General features: G+C 39.2%; 1 protein-coding gene across 2 annotated transcripts in view; it reads left to right on the top strand.

Moving 5' to 3' along the window:
- The window catches only part of MARCHF6 (membrane associated ring-CH-type finger 6), an 80,284-nt gene that overhangs the window by 24,043 nt on the left and 43,631 nt on the right, over positions 1-12,610 (top strand). For both annotated transcript variants that reach the window (XM_087443123.1, XM_087443122.1), the window contains 3 exons: positions 5,068-5,140; positions 9,380-9,548; positions 11,852-12,041. In XM_087443123.1, coding sequence (XP_087299249.1) covers positions 5,068-5,140; positions 9,380-9,548; positions 11,852-12,041 — 432 coding nt within the window. The remainder of the gene's footprint in view (positions 1-5,067; positions 5,141-9,379; positions 9,549-11,851; positions 12,042-12,610) is intronic.

The raw sequence follows: 12,610 nt of genomic DNA on the forward strand, positions 1-12,610 counted from the left end.
AGTTATACAACATTGCATAACTATTTAATATTCTAAAGTAATATTGCATCATATTTTTGTTTGAATGATATTTAATTATTTGATATTATAATGTCAGATATTAAGAAAGCCTGACTTAAAAAACATTATCCACCTGAGTTAAGAACTATTTTTTAACAGGTCAGTTTGTTGAATGAGTGTGGGAAAGAAAAACACAGTGTATAGAGGCTAATAATGAAAGTCATGAAAGAATTGAAAAAGCAAAATCAAACCATAATTGGAAGGAACTTGAATTTTATTCCTTGAAACATATTAGAGCTTTTAAGGACTGCAAAAGATGGATTCTTCTGAGAGTTTTTCACCCTTTTAAAAGACACTTACATATCTAATGTTCCTGAATAATTGGGAGGCTTATCTTTCAAATGTGGAAAGCTTTCTGGGAGGTTGGTATACTAACCCTTAGTTGATCTCTTTTGGGTTCTTTGTTGTTCTTAAAGACATGAAGAGGGGTAGATAGTATATGGTCCCAGAGTATATAGATATATGATTCTTTGGAGTTCCATGCGAATAGGATTTTTGAATGAGTATACTTAATATCCTCATGTCTCCTTAAAATGAACTTGAAAATTTATGAAACTGAAAATCTTGGGAGATACACCAAATGGCAGAATAGGTGCTTTTGAAGAGTGAATTCGTGAGCTAGAAGATTGAGCAAGGAGTTCTCCAGGATGTAACTCAGAGAGACAAGAAGTTTGCAAGTATGAGAGGTGGAGGCGACATCCAGTTGTTTCAGTATCTGTAGTTCCAGAAGGTAAAAGAGATAATGGAGATGAAGAGATAGACATCTTTTAGATTGAAAAAGAGAGAGCTGACCATGATACAGTTAAGAGATTCACAAGCCTAGACACCTTCTAAAGCTTTCCATTGCTTAGTAGGGTGGTGTATAGATGTTACACTTTCAGATTATCCTCCAAGTAATGAGAATCAGACTGGCATCAGACTTAAAATCAGCAGTGTCAAATGCTGGAAGACAGCAAAAACTTTAAAATTTGACAAAATTTTTAGACCTAAAATCTTCTACCCATAAATTCTCCGATGGAAGGACAAAATACAGACATTTTAGTAGATGCAACAGCTTGGGAAGTTTACTACCTGAAACTATTTATGAAAAAAGTGTTTGAGAATATACTTTACTAAAATGAACAAGTAATCAAAGAGAGAGAAAGGTGTGAGCTACAAAGAAAAACAAGTGCTTCTTATAGTTAAATCGCAATTATTGTTAATCCCAATAATTAATACTTCTTAGGTAACAGCTTGGAGCTAAAATTCTAGATAATCCCAAGATGGGAGAAATTGTGAAGGGAAGATAGAAATGAGAGCTTTTTAAGTTGTCTTATTGTGGGGAGATTATAGATGCTCTAAATACAGATAGGAAAGTATAGTGTAACTATGCATTAAAGATATAGGGGTAACCAAATAGAGTCCAGAACTAGACGCACACCAGCCTCATCACCTGATTAACAATAGAGGTGCCCCTGCTGTTCAGTGGAGGAAAGATAGTCTTTTCAATAAATGGTATAGCATCAACTGGATGGCCACAAGGAGAAAATGAACCATATCATTACCTCACGCCTGACACAAAAAGTAATTCGAGATGGATCATAAGCCTGAAGGTGAACATTTAAACCAAAAAACTTATAAAATAGCAGGGAATAACCATAAAAGAAAATACTGATAATTGGACTTAATTTAAATTAAGAACTTTTATTCATGCTCAGATACCTGTGAGAGAGAGGGGCAAGCCACAGAGTGAGAGAAGATATTTGCATTACACATATCCAACAAAGGACTTGTATCTAGAGTGTATAAAGAACTCTTATAAATCAGTAAGAGAAAGACAGACAACCCAATTAGAAGGTGGACAGAAGATTTGGACAGGTGTTTCTGGAAAGAAGATTATCTAAATAGCCAGTAAACACATGAAAAGATGCTCAGCATCATGAGTCATCAGGGAAATGCACAGGAAGATACTACTGTACTCAACAGAGTGGCTAAAATTAAAAGGCATGAGAATGCCAAATGTTTCTTACGATGTGGAGCATCTGGGACGTGCATACCTTGATGGCGGGGGTATATATGGTATAACCACTTTGGAAAACTGTTTGGCAGTATCTACCAATGCTAAATATTACACATAGTTTATGATCCAGCAGTTTCATTTCTGAGAATATAGCTAACAGAAACATGGGCTTTGTGTCCAGTAAAAGACGTGTATAAGAAGAATCACAGCAGCTTTCCTAATAATAGTAAAAAAGTGGAACCAACTAGATGCCTATCAATAACAGTAGAATGGATACATTGTCGTTTATCCATACAGTAGAATACTACATAGCAGTGACAAAAGAGCTGACTATTATGACATGGATGAATTGCACTTCTTTGAGAAGAAGAAACCAGGCACAAAAGAGTATAGATTATATGATTGCATTTATATGAAATTTAAAAATAGGCCAAATTGACCTATGGTGATAGAGATCAGAATAGTGGTTACCTTTTGCTGGAGATACTGACTGGGAAGGGGCTTGAGGGAGCCTCTGGGGAGCTGAAAATGTGGAATATCTTGATCTGGGTGGCAGCTCCTGGGTATATACATATACGGTCATACACCGCACAATGACGTTTAGGTCAAGGATGGACTGCATATACATCGGTGGTGCCATAAGAGTAGTACCATATAGCCTAGGTGTGTAGTAGGCTACAGCAGCTAGGTTTGTGTAAGTACACTCTTTGATGTTTGAATAACGATGCAATCGCCTAACGATGAGTTTCTCAGAATGTATCCCCGTTGTTAAATGATGCATAACGGTGTAAAAATTCACCCAAACACTTAAGATTTATGTAAATTTTACCTTAATAAAAAAGCAACAAAAGAAAACTTAACGGTAACTGCTAGAAGAAGAGAAATAGGATGATCGATTTTCATCTTGGGGAGTGGGAGTTGGAAACAGCAAATGAAATTTGGAAAGTCCAGCAAAAGACTGGAAGGATAGGAAGGGAGGACAGAGAGAGGGAGGTAAAAGAGAGGAAAGGATGTGGTTGCAACATCTGTGGTCTTAAGGGTTTAGATTTTTCTGTTGCAGGATAGAGCCTCACATTTGTGTAGGTATAAAAGCATTCCACTATGAGAGAGAGGTACAAAGCAGCCCAGGTTAATGCTAGAGGAATTTGTTAGCAAATGCTGACAAAATTTGTAGGAGCGATATTAATCAGCCAGATAACATTCGAGATGAAAAGCTTTAGATGCAGAAAAGCATATTTCATTTTAATGAAAGGCATAGTCCATTAATAAAATAAAACTTCAGAACTTTTATGCACCAGAAAACAGGACTTTGAAATATATTTGTAAAGCATTCAGTCATCGTGGAAGACTAACACACTTCTTTGAAATCAGTAGATCAAACAGTCAGAAATTAAGTAATAACTTAGGGGATTTAAGTAACACAGTTAACAGGCTTGATTCCTGTTCTCTCTTGTTTACGTGTACACACACACAATTAAAATCTAAATTATATCACACACTACATATTCTGTAACTTTTTTCTTTAAGTTAGCAATGTACCCTGGCTGTCTTCCCACGCAAGTACTTGGTGAACTACCTTATTTTTTAATGGATGCATTGCACTGTGTAGTAAGGAGGCCTATAATTTATGAATCCATTTTCCTTTCTACAGACATTGGGTTTGTTGTCACTTGTACTTTGTTACAGGCTCTTGCTTTGAATATTTTGTATACATATGTTAAGTAATTTCTGTTACAGAAAATCTTTTCCTACCTTTCCATTTTGACTTGGCTTTTTTTTTGTGAGGAAGATCAGCCCTGAGCTAACATCCATGCTAATCCTCCTCTTTTTTTTTTTTTGATTTTTTAATTATTTTTTTATTTTTTAAACCATTTATTTATTTTATTTATTTTTCCCCCAAAGCCCCAGTAGATAGTTGTATGTCATAGTTGCACATCCTTCTAGTTGCTGTATGTGGGACGTGGCCTCAGCATGGCTGGAGAAGCGGTGCGTCAGTGCACGCCCGGGATCTGAACCCCGGGCTGCCAGCAGTGGAGCGCGCGCACTTAACCGCTAAGCCACGGGGCCAGCCCCATGCTAATCCTCCTCTTTTTGCTGAGGAAGACTGGCTCTGAGCTAACATCTATTGCCAATCCTCCTCCTTTTTTTCCCCCAAAGCCCCAGTAGATAGTTGTATGTCATAGTTGCACATGCTTCTAGTTGCTGTATGTGGGACGGGGCCTCAGCATGGCCGGAGAAGCAGTGTGTCGGTGCACTTAACCGCTAAGCCACGGGGCCTGACTTGGCTTTTGAAAACAGCCGTTGAAGTCACCGAAAATTTCTGATACAAGGCTGTAGGGAATGCTTCAACTAAAAGACAAGTACTGGTTTGAGAGAAAACAGAAGTGGTTGAGAGAAAACTGTTTCCTCTTGGGCCCCATTTCCAAACCTCTTCCTGCCTTTTCTGACCAAGAGGATAAGGGGATGGCTGTGCATTCACCTATACTTCATCTTTTCCCTTCATGGCCAGTTTTAAGATTTTCCCCTTGAATCTGTGTTTTTAAAAAATTAGTCGTTAGTTTGCTGTTCATGGCATTGGAACATATACTCTACTGAAAGGCCTCTCAATTTCAAAAATCTCTACCCCCAAAACTGAAACTCTTTATTTTCATGAGCAGACTCAATGAATGTTAGAATTCTAGGTTAAAAAAAATTATCCATACTATGATTTTGGAGATCTTTAGATTGATTTTTTCCTTTTCAAACATCTAAGCTCGATCAGTAAAAACAAGTAAATCTAGAGGGCATCTAAACTTTAAACATTATTTTGTAACATTTACTCTTTGTCGCTATTTTTATGCTTGACCATGTTTTTTTTTTTAATTTAGTATTTTGAGACTCAGACTTGCAAAGACTAAATGCTTATTTCAGTGACATTTGTGGTGTTCCACTTTACTTCTGTTTAATTGAGCGACTGTATGTTCATGACGAGAGTTGTGACTGTGTGCCATCATGCTCTTTTTTTGTAGGCCGCATCTACAAGTGCTTGTTTACCGGCTCCGTGAGCTCGCTACTGACACTGCCACTAGACATGCTGTCCACGTGAGTATCGGACCTGGTAACAGTGGAAGGCTGCACAGTGTAGATGGTGCTCGTTTTTTCCTCCATGTATTTATTTTTGTTATAATTTGAAAAGTCCTTCTGTTCCAAGGACAAATAATAATTTATGTCTCTTATTCTAACAGTTATAGCTACAGTAGAAGTAGCTCACATATATAAGTGATGTTTGTTTTAGAACATACTTGTCATAAAGGAGTTTTGTAATGGTGGGACAGCTTGTTAAATAGGCTGTTGTGCAGTGCAAGATTATGTTCATAGTTGAGAGTTCATTTAAACATGTGTTTTTAATAACAGACATTTGAATTCAAATTCATTTTTTAAATGTTTTTCATGAGTATTAGGATATGGACTCTAAAACCTTGTTCACTGTAGTTGTTTTATTGTATCTTAATTTGACATTAAGCAGTGTAATTGCATTTTTTGGGAAAGAGATATTACATGTGTTTTATTTATTACTGATGTCAGAATTAGAAATGCTGTAAAAGATGAACTATATCAAGATCATTAGAATATTAAGCCTGCAAAAGATTGCACCCATATTTGCTAAATCTTCTTTTCTGCTGAACTGGCCTTAGGTTTCTGATTCTTATGCTAGTGAAGGCAAAGAACAATATAAGACTCTCTTATGGAACAGAAGCATTTGGCGTATATTACCATAAAAATAAGCCAAAAGACAATAGAAGAGAGGCAGAGAACATGTTACATTTCTGATAGAAAAGAAATCAAGAAGGAAGTCTTTTAAGTCTCTTATGTCTGCATCATTATTTTTAATCATGGTTGAAAATACTTAGAAACATTAACTGTGTCTGTAACTTGGTTTCCTACTTGCTGGTTATACCTTTTTTGGATAGAACAGGCAAGTTATTTAGTTTATGTCTGTGTCTTTGGCAGTATAAGAAATAGATAAAAGGTTTTGAACTTGAACCTTATTTACATTAGAATTGTTTTTTGTTTTCATTATTGAAGAACAGCTTTGATAAAGTAATGTTTAGAAGTAGACAAGGACCTTAAAAATAGAGCACTAATGGCTGTGGCCTTGACCAGGAGAAGCAGTAATTGGGCACACTTGAAAGTTTGGAAAGGGTGTGAGAAGGTAACCCTTTGTATAATAATGTAGACCTTCTGTGAAGTGATGCAGTAGAAACAAAGAGGACGACCTTTCTGTTTCTAAACATCAGATTTTTATCTCAGCCATCTAGAACAGAGGCTTAGTATAGAAGCAAGAAAAATCAGTCTTAAGTGGCTCACCTGTCATTCAGTACGTCTGTATGTGACATAGTTCACCTCTGGCTTTCATTTAGGAATTGTATATGAAACAAAGATGCATATTAGAAGTAGTGAGAGGTCAGAAAAAAGCAAGGAGTGAGTGCTCAGAGGGATGGAAGTTATATTTTAACATCTATAAACTAATGGAAAACTATTTCAAACAGGGCAGCCTTGTTCCGTTTAGTTCAAGGCTAAAATTCTATAAATCATTGTAATTTTTGAGAGTACAGTGTAGCAGCCAGTCAGTATCTCAGTTGTCTAGAAAAGGTGACTAGAGTTCTCATTTGTGCTGTTTGTTTTTTTTTTTTTTTTGTGAAGGAGGTCAGCCCTGAGCTAACATCCATGCCAGTCCTCCTCTTTTTTTGCTGAGGAAGACTGGCCCTGAGCTAACATCCGTGCCCATCTTCCTCCGCTTTATGTGGGATGCCGCCACAGCATGGCCTGACAAGCTGTGCATCAGTGCGCGCCCAGGATCTGAACCCCGGGCCGCCAGCAGTGGAGCGCGCGTTTAACCGCTACGCCATGGGGCCGGCCCACCTCATCCGTGCTGTTTAATGAAGCAGAGATATATTACTTCCTTAATGGTTTCTGTTTTAAATGGCTGAATGTGTTAATATTTACCAAAACTTAAATTGGTAGGCTTTGGCTATGTGCAAAACAGTTGTTTATGGAAGCACATCAGTGAAAATGCCGTATAATTGAGGTAGTGTTTGTTCTATTGCTACCATCTTGCTTCTTGTTAGTGGAATTATGGAACATCTGGGAGTTCACATGTGGTCACTTAGGTGATGCATTGAGGTAGGTGGTTGTAACAGAAGGGATTAAAAAATGGCATTGGAATAAAAAACTTCCTGCATCTGGCAGTTTTTTGGTGTCCTTGGGCAAATCATCGGACCTTTCTGAGCCCCAGTTTCCTCGTCAGCAAAATGAGGAAGATCACACCTCAGGGATTTGGGTGGGCTCTTGAGAGATTGAATTCACAAACATACATAACAACTAGGTGCAAATTTTGAGCACTATGTTAATGTATAGCAGAATCATCACCCAGACTCAGGCTTGCCTTACATTGGCAGGCTCCCCTTTTCTCTCTGACCTGGTTGGTTAGTGGGCCACCTGAATTGCCTTCATCAGCCTGTTCATTGACACGAGAGGAACGCTGGAGGCATAGTTGGGGTAGTTGAAAGAAATTGTAACCATGGTGTGGTTTTATAATTCCAGTGCTGCCTTTTACAGTTTGAGGAATTGAGCCAGTTTTTCTGAAAGTACTTGTTAACTAAACTACTTTTTTTTTTTCTGAGTAATGTTTCATTTGCTCTATAAATTTTATTTCTGAAATTTTAAATTTCTTAATATATTAGTACCTGCTACATATTCTATAGCTCAGTTCTTCAGGCCGTCTCTAGGCACAGCATATCAATTAACTGTTGTTGCAGAACATACTGTCTCCAAAATTTAGTGGCTTAAAACAACAGCCATTTTATTTGCTCCTAATTCTAGGGGTAGCTCTTTGTGCTGGGCTCAGGTGATCGGTTCATCTGTTGGGCTTGCCTCTGTTACTCATGTGTGTCACTGGGGTTGGATGGTCTAAGACGGCCCTGGCTGGGGCGCCTTGGTTCTTTTCCTTATGGCCTCTCATCTTACGGAAGGCTGGCAGGGCTTTTTCACGTGGTAGTCTCGGGGCAGCATTCTAAAACGGTGAGAGTGGAAGCTCAAAGGCTCTCTTCTAGGCTCTGGAACTCTGGCAACATCGCCTCTCGTCCAGGCAATTCTCAGAACCAGCCCAGATTCAAGGTGTGAGGGAAAAGGACCTGACAAAGAGCGTATCACCATTTAAAGTTGTCAACAAGCAGTTGTTATTCTTATCGCTGATGACAAAGAAGGAGTCTTTTAGTCCCAACCTATCAAAGTTTTAATGGTCTGGAGGGTTCCTTAGTAAGGTGGTGGTTAGGAGTCCTCTTTTGATTAGGGCTGGGTAATAACTGAGGGCCACATGAGTTCAGTTAAGTTTGGAGCTACTAGGCCTAGGTCTCCCAAATTGACCCTTATTCGAGGTTTCTGTGGAGAAGAAAAAAGTTGTTGCATTATGATAGTGGATTTTCCAAAGGCTACCAAGATTCTTGAGTTACCCTTGGATTATTCAGAGGTCAGACATAGACTAGGATAAGCCCCTTCAGAGAGGAAAAGAACCAAGGGGTTCTTCAGTACTGTAGTACTCCGTGTATTTTCATATATGGTTATAAAGGAACCATACTTGGTCCATCTGAATTTGTTGAGGAACTAATATACTTTTGGTATATTTGCATTTATCCTCAAAATTTCATCTGCTTTCTAAGTGATACATTTCTAAAACGTACTACAGACTTCTTTGTCTTACACATCGCATGCTGAAAAACTCAGCCTTCCTTTCTTTATGTTGTTATTGGGCCTCTCTGGAGGTACTTCTCACGTTTCCGATTTGCTGATTTTGTTGATTTGTGTGGGCTCAGCTAACCAAGTTTGTTAAACTTGTGAGTAAAATAAGATAAGGAAATTCTTAGTAAGGGTTGGACAGCGTCGTTCACCTTTAGTGAATTACACACATTGGATACTTGGCCTTTATTAAGGGTTTGGCTGTTTTTGGTGTTTGCTTGCTGCCCTTCTGTTTCTCAGCCATGTGCAAAGAGAGGCTGTGGACAGCTAATTTCTGTGTAGTTCTGATGTTATTCTTTGCCTACTATAATATAAACACATATAGTACAAATATATAAGTAAATATATTTGGTCAGCTTATAAGATAGATAGATTTTCACTATCCTCTGAAATAATTCTTTTTGAAAAACTGATTTTCACCCAGAAAATTATGACTTACTTTTCTAGCTGTTCTTTCTGAGATTTTAGTGTAAAATGAAATGTTATTTTCCATTTCTTAATTTGAAGTGTTCTTTGGAGTAATTCTATATAATTTTTTTTTAATAGGGACAACTTGTTGGCAGATTGTTTGCAGGGTTGCTTTGTGGTGACATGCACACTGTGTGCGTTCATCAGCCTGGTGTGGTTGCGAGAGCAGATCGTCCACGGAGGAGCGCCGATTTGGTTGGAGCATGCTGCTCCACCCTTCAATGCTCCTGGGCACCACCAGAATGAGGTAACTCCCTCCAACCCCGAATTGATTTTATTTGGGTAGGATGTGAGAATTATTGTCACCCTCTAAGACCCAAACCCTTGACTGCCATGGAAGGAAGGGAGTCTCATTGCAAAGCAGGTCATGAAAAAGGGTTCGGGAGAAGATTAAAGGAGATACGAAAAATCAAAGAATGCTTCTGTGACTTTGCCTCTTAATTTTCTGGCGAGATTGGGAGCAGTATCAGGGGTATCCTAAAGTGCTCTTCGTTCCCTTTGCCTGGGTTAACTGCTTAATGCGGGCATGGAAGTTAAGATACAAACTGTAGCATTGCATATGCTTCTGACATGCTGCACAACATTAAGGAGGCTCTCTAGCCTCTCTATTCATTGGTTTCTTTGTGTGTAAAATGTCTTGCCTTTGCTGCTCTCAGTAGGAACATGACAAAAAGTACAAAAATGGGAACACTGTTGATAATCTTGTGCAGTTTTACTTTTTCTTTATAAGAGATGACATGCTTAGATGCAAGAGCATTTGCTAGAGGTATTACGAAGAGAAGGAGGATATAATAAATGATTTTTAGTATCTTGCTTGCTGAGAAATTATGGTGCTGGAAATGTCCAAAAACTTAGCTACTTATATATGAAAACAATTTACACTTCATAAAGTTTTCATTATGAAAAAATTGACCATGAAATACTCAAAACGATAATTTCTGCTTTTGTCAGTATGTAGCTTGATTTCATCAAATTCTGTCATAGCTTTTTCTCTGGAGAATTAAGAATGCAGCTACTCCTTTGAAAACCACACATATAAAAAATGGCATTATAAAGAAAGGACACGGGGGGCTGGCCTGGTGGTGTAGGGGTTAAGTTCATACACTCTGCTTTGGCGGCCTGGGGTTCACATGTTTGGATCCCGGGCACGCACCGACACACTGTTTGCCAAGCCATGCTGTGGCAGGCGTCCCACATATAAAGTAGAGGAAGTTGGGCACAGATGTTAGCTCAGGGCCAATCGTCCTCAGCGAAAAGAGTAATAATGGTAATGGATGTTAGCTCAGGGCTAATCTTCCTCACCAGAAAAAAAAAAGAAAGGACGCTGTTCTTATCTAGTATTACTTTTATCATTGTACCTCATATTTTTAAGCACTTAGTATAGTTCTCTTTTTATAATCTTTAACTCCATGGTAGTTCAGTGTTTTAATTAACTGCAACTATATCTTTGCGTTTGGTAGGTAGCAGGATTCAGAAAGGGCCAAAGGAGATGCATGTGGGAACTGATGAAGTTCATATGGACAAGCTTTCCTATTAAGCAGAAATTAGAAACTTTTTCCTCAAGTGTTTAACTGAGTACTGAGAATGTGTCTATATGTGTGTAAACAAACGGATACATAAATAAACATATTTTCATGCCTGAGGAGGTCAGTAAAGATAGGAAATGCCTTATAAAGAAGGATCACCGGGGCCAGCCCGGTGGCTTAGAGGTTAAGTGCGCGCGCTCCGCTGCTGGTGGCCCGGGTTCGGATCCCGGGCACGCACCGACACAGCGCTTCTCCGGCCATGCTGAGGCCGTGTCCCACATACAGCAACTGGAAGGATGTGCAACTATGACATACAGCTATCTACTGGGGCTTTGGGGAAGGAAAAAAGGAGGAGGATTGGCAATAGATGTTAGCTCAGAGCCAGTCTTCCTCAGCAAAAAGAGGAGGATTAGCACGGATATTAGCTCAGGACTGATCTCCCTCACACAAAAAAAAAGATCACTGGGGCTGGCCCGGTGGTGTAGCGGTTAAGTGCATGCGCTCCGCTTCGGTGGCCCGGGGTTCGCATGTTTGGATCCCAGGTGCACACCGACGCACAGCTCGTCAAGCCATGCTGTGGGGGCATCCCACATAAAGTAGAGGAAGATGGGCATGGATGTTAGCCCAGGGCCAATCTTCCTCAGCAAAAAAGAGGAGAATTGGCATTGGATGTTAGCTCAGGGCTGGTCTTCCTCACAGACAAAAAAAGAAGAGTTACAGAGTGGTGTATTCTAGATAGCTAGATTTGTTAACCCATTTTCTATGATGCTTTGTGAAATGTTAATCTCTGAATTATACTGAATGGATAGATATACTGTGAAGTGAGTTTACGTGCTTATATACCAGGTTGATCCAAAATCAGATACATTTAGAAAAGATGACTTTGAGAGATGTTTTTTAGAATTTTTATAGAGTTTGTATTTGTTTGCTAGTTTAGTTTTTTTTTACAACGGGGAGTGCAATTTGGACATAGAGCAAAACTGAGACAAGTTAGCTAAATTTCTGGGCCCTTCCATCATTTTAGGCTCCAGCAGGAGGAAATGGTGCTGAAAATGTTGCCCCTGACCAGCCTGCTAACCCACCAGCTGAGAATGCAGTGGTGGGGGAAAACCCTGATGCCCAGGACGACCAGGCGGAAGAGGAGGAGGAGGAGAACGAGGAGGAAGATGATGCGGGAGGGGAGGACGCAGCCGATGCCAACAATGGGGCCCAGGGTAATGGCTGCTGCCTGTCTTCCCCTTTCCCTCGTGACCACGAGTCCTTGCCCCACCTGCCTTGGGGAGAAGGACTGGAGTTTTCAAAATTTAATGGATTTCAAGTGCTATTTCTGACCTGTTTTTACTTTATTTTGGCAAACTCGCATTTATCAATATACAGATATATAAACATTTTTTTTTTTTTCTATGAAGTAGGGCACATTCTGTGTTTTAAAATCCTACTTTACAAAGGACTTCTATAGGATGGATAGGAAGAAATTATTTGTGAGTTGGAATGGATCCTAGTTTTTTTTTTTTTTTTTTTAAGGAATTTGATACAGATTTACCTTATTCTTTTGCCATTTCTATTGAGTCAGTGCAATTTTTAATGTCAAAGAATTTTTGAAGTGTTAGCTGCAGGCCAGATGCCACCGAAAGAAACTTATTTCTCCTTTGCTAGCGGTATAACTCCAGAATGTAAAAGAAGATCAAGACCAGGCCTGCCAGTCAGCTGTCAGTAGCTCGCCGCCTCCTTTTCTCTCCTCCTACCCCAGAGTTGTCCTGTCAAACACTGAACTGCTTCTGAA

Source organism: Ceratotherium simum, chromosome 18 (genome assembly GCF_057802395.1).
Source record: "Ceratotherium simum simum isolate JZ-2026a chromosome 18, ASM5780239v1, whole genome shotgun sequence".
Taxonomy (NCBI): Eukaryota; Metazoa; Chordata; class Mammalia; order Perissodactyla; family Rhinocerotidae; genus Ceratotherium; species Ceratotherium simum.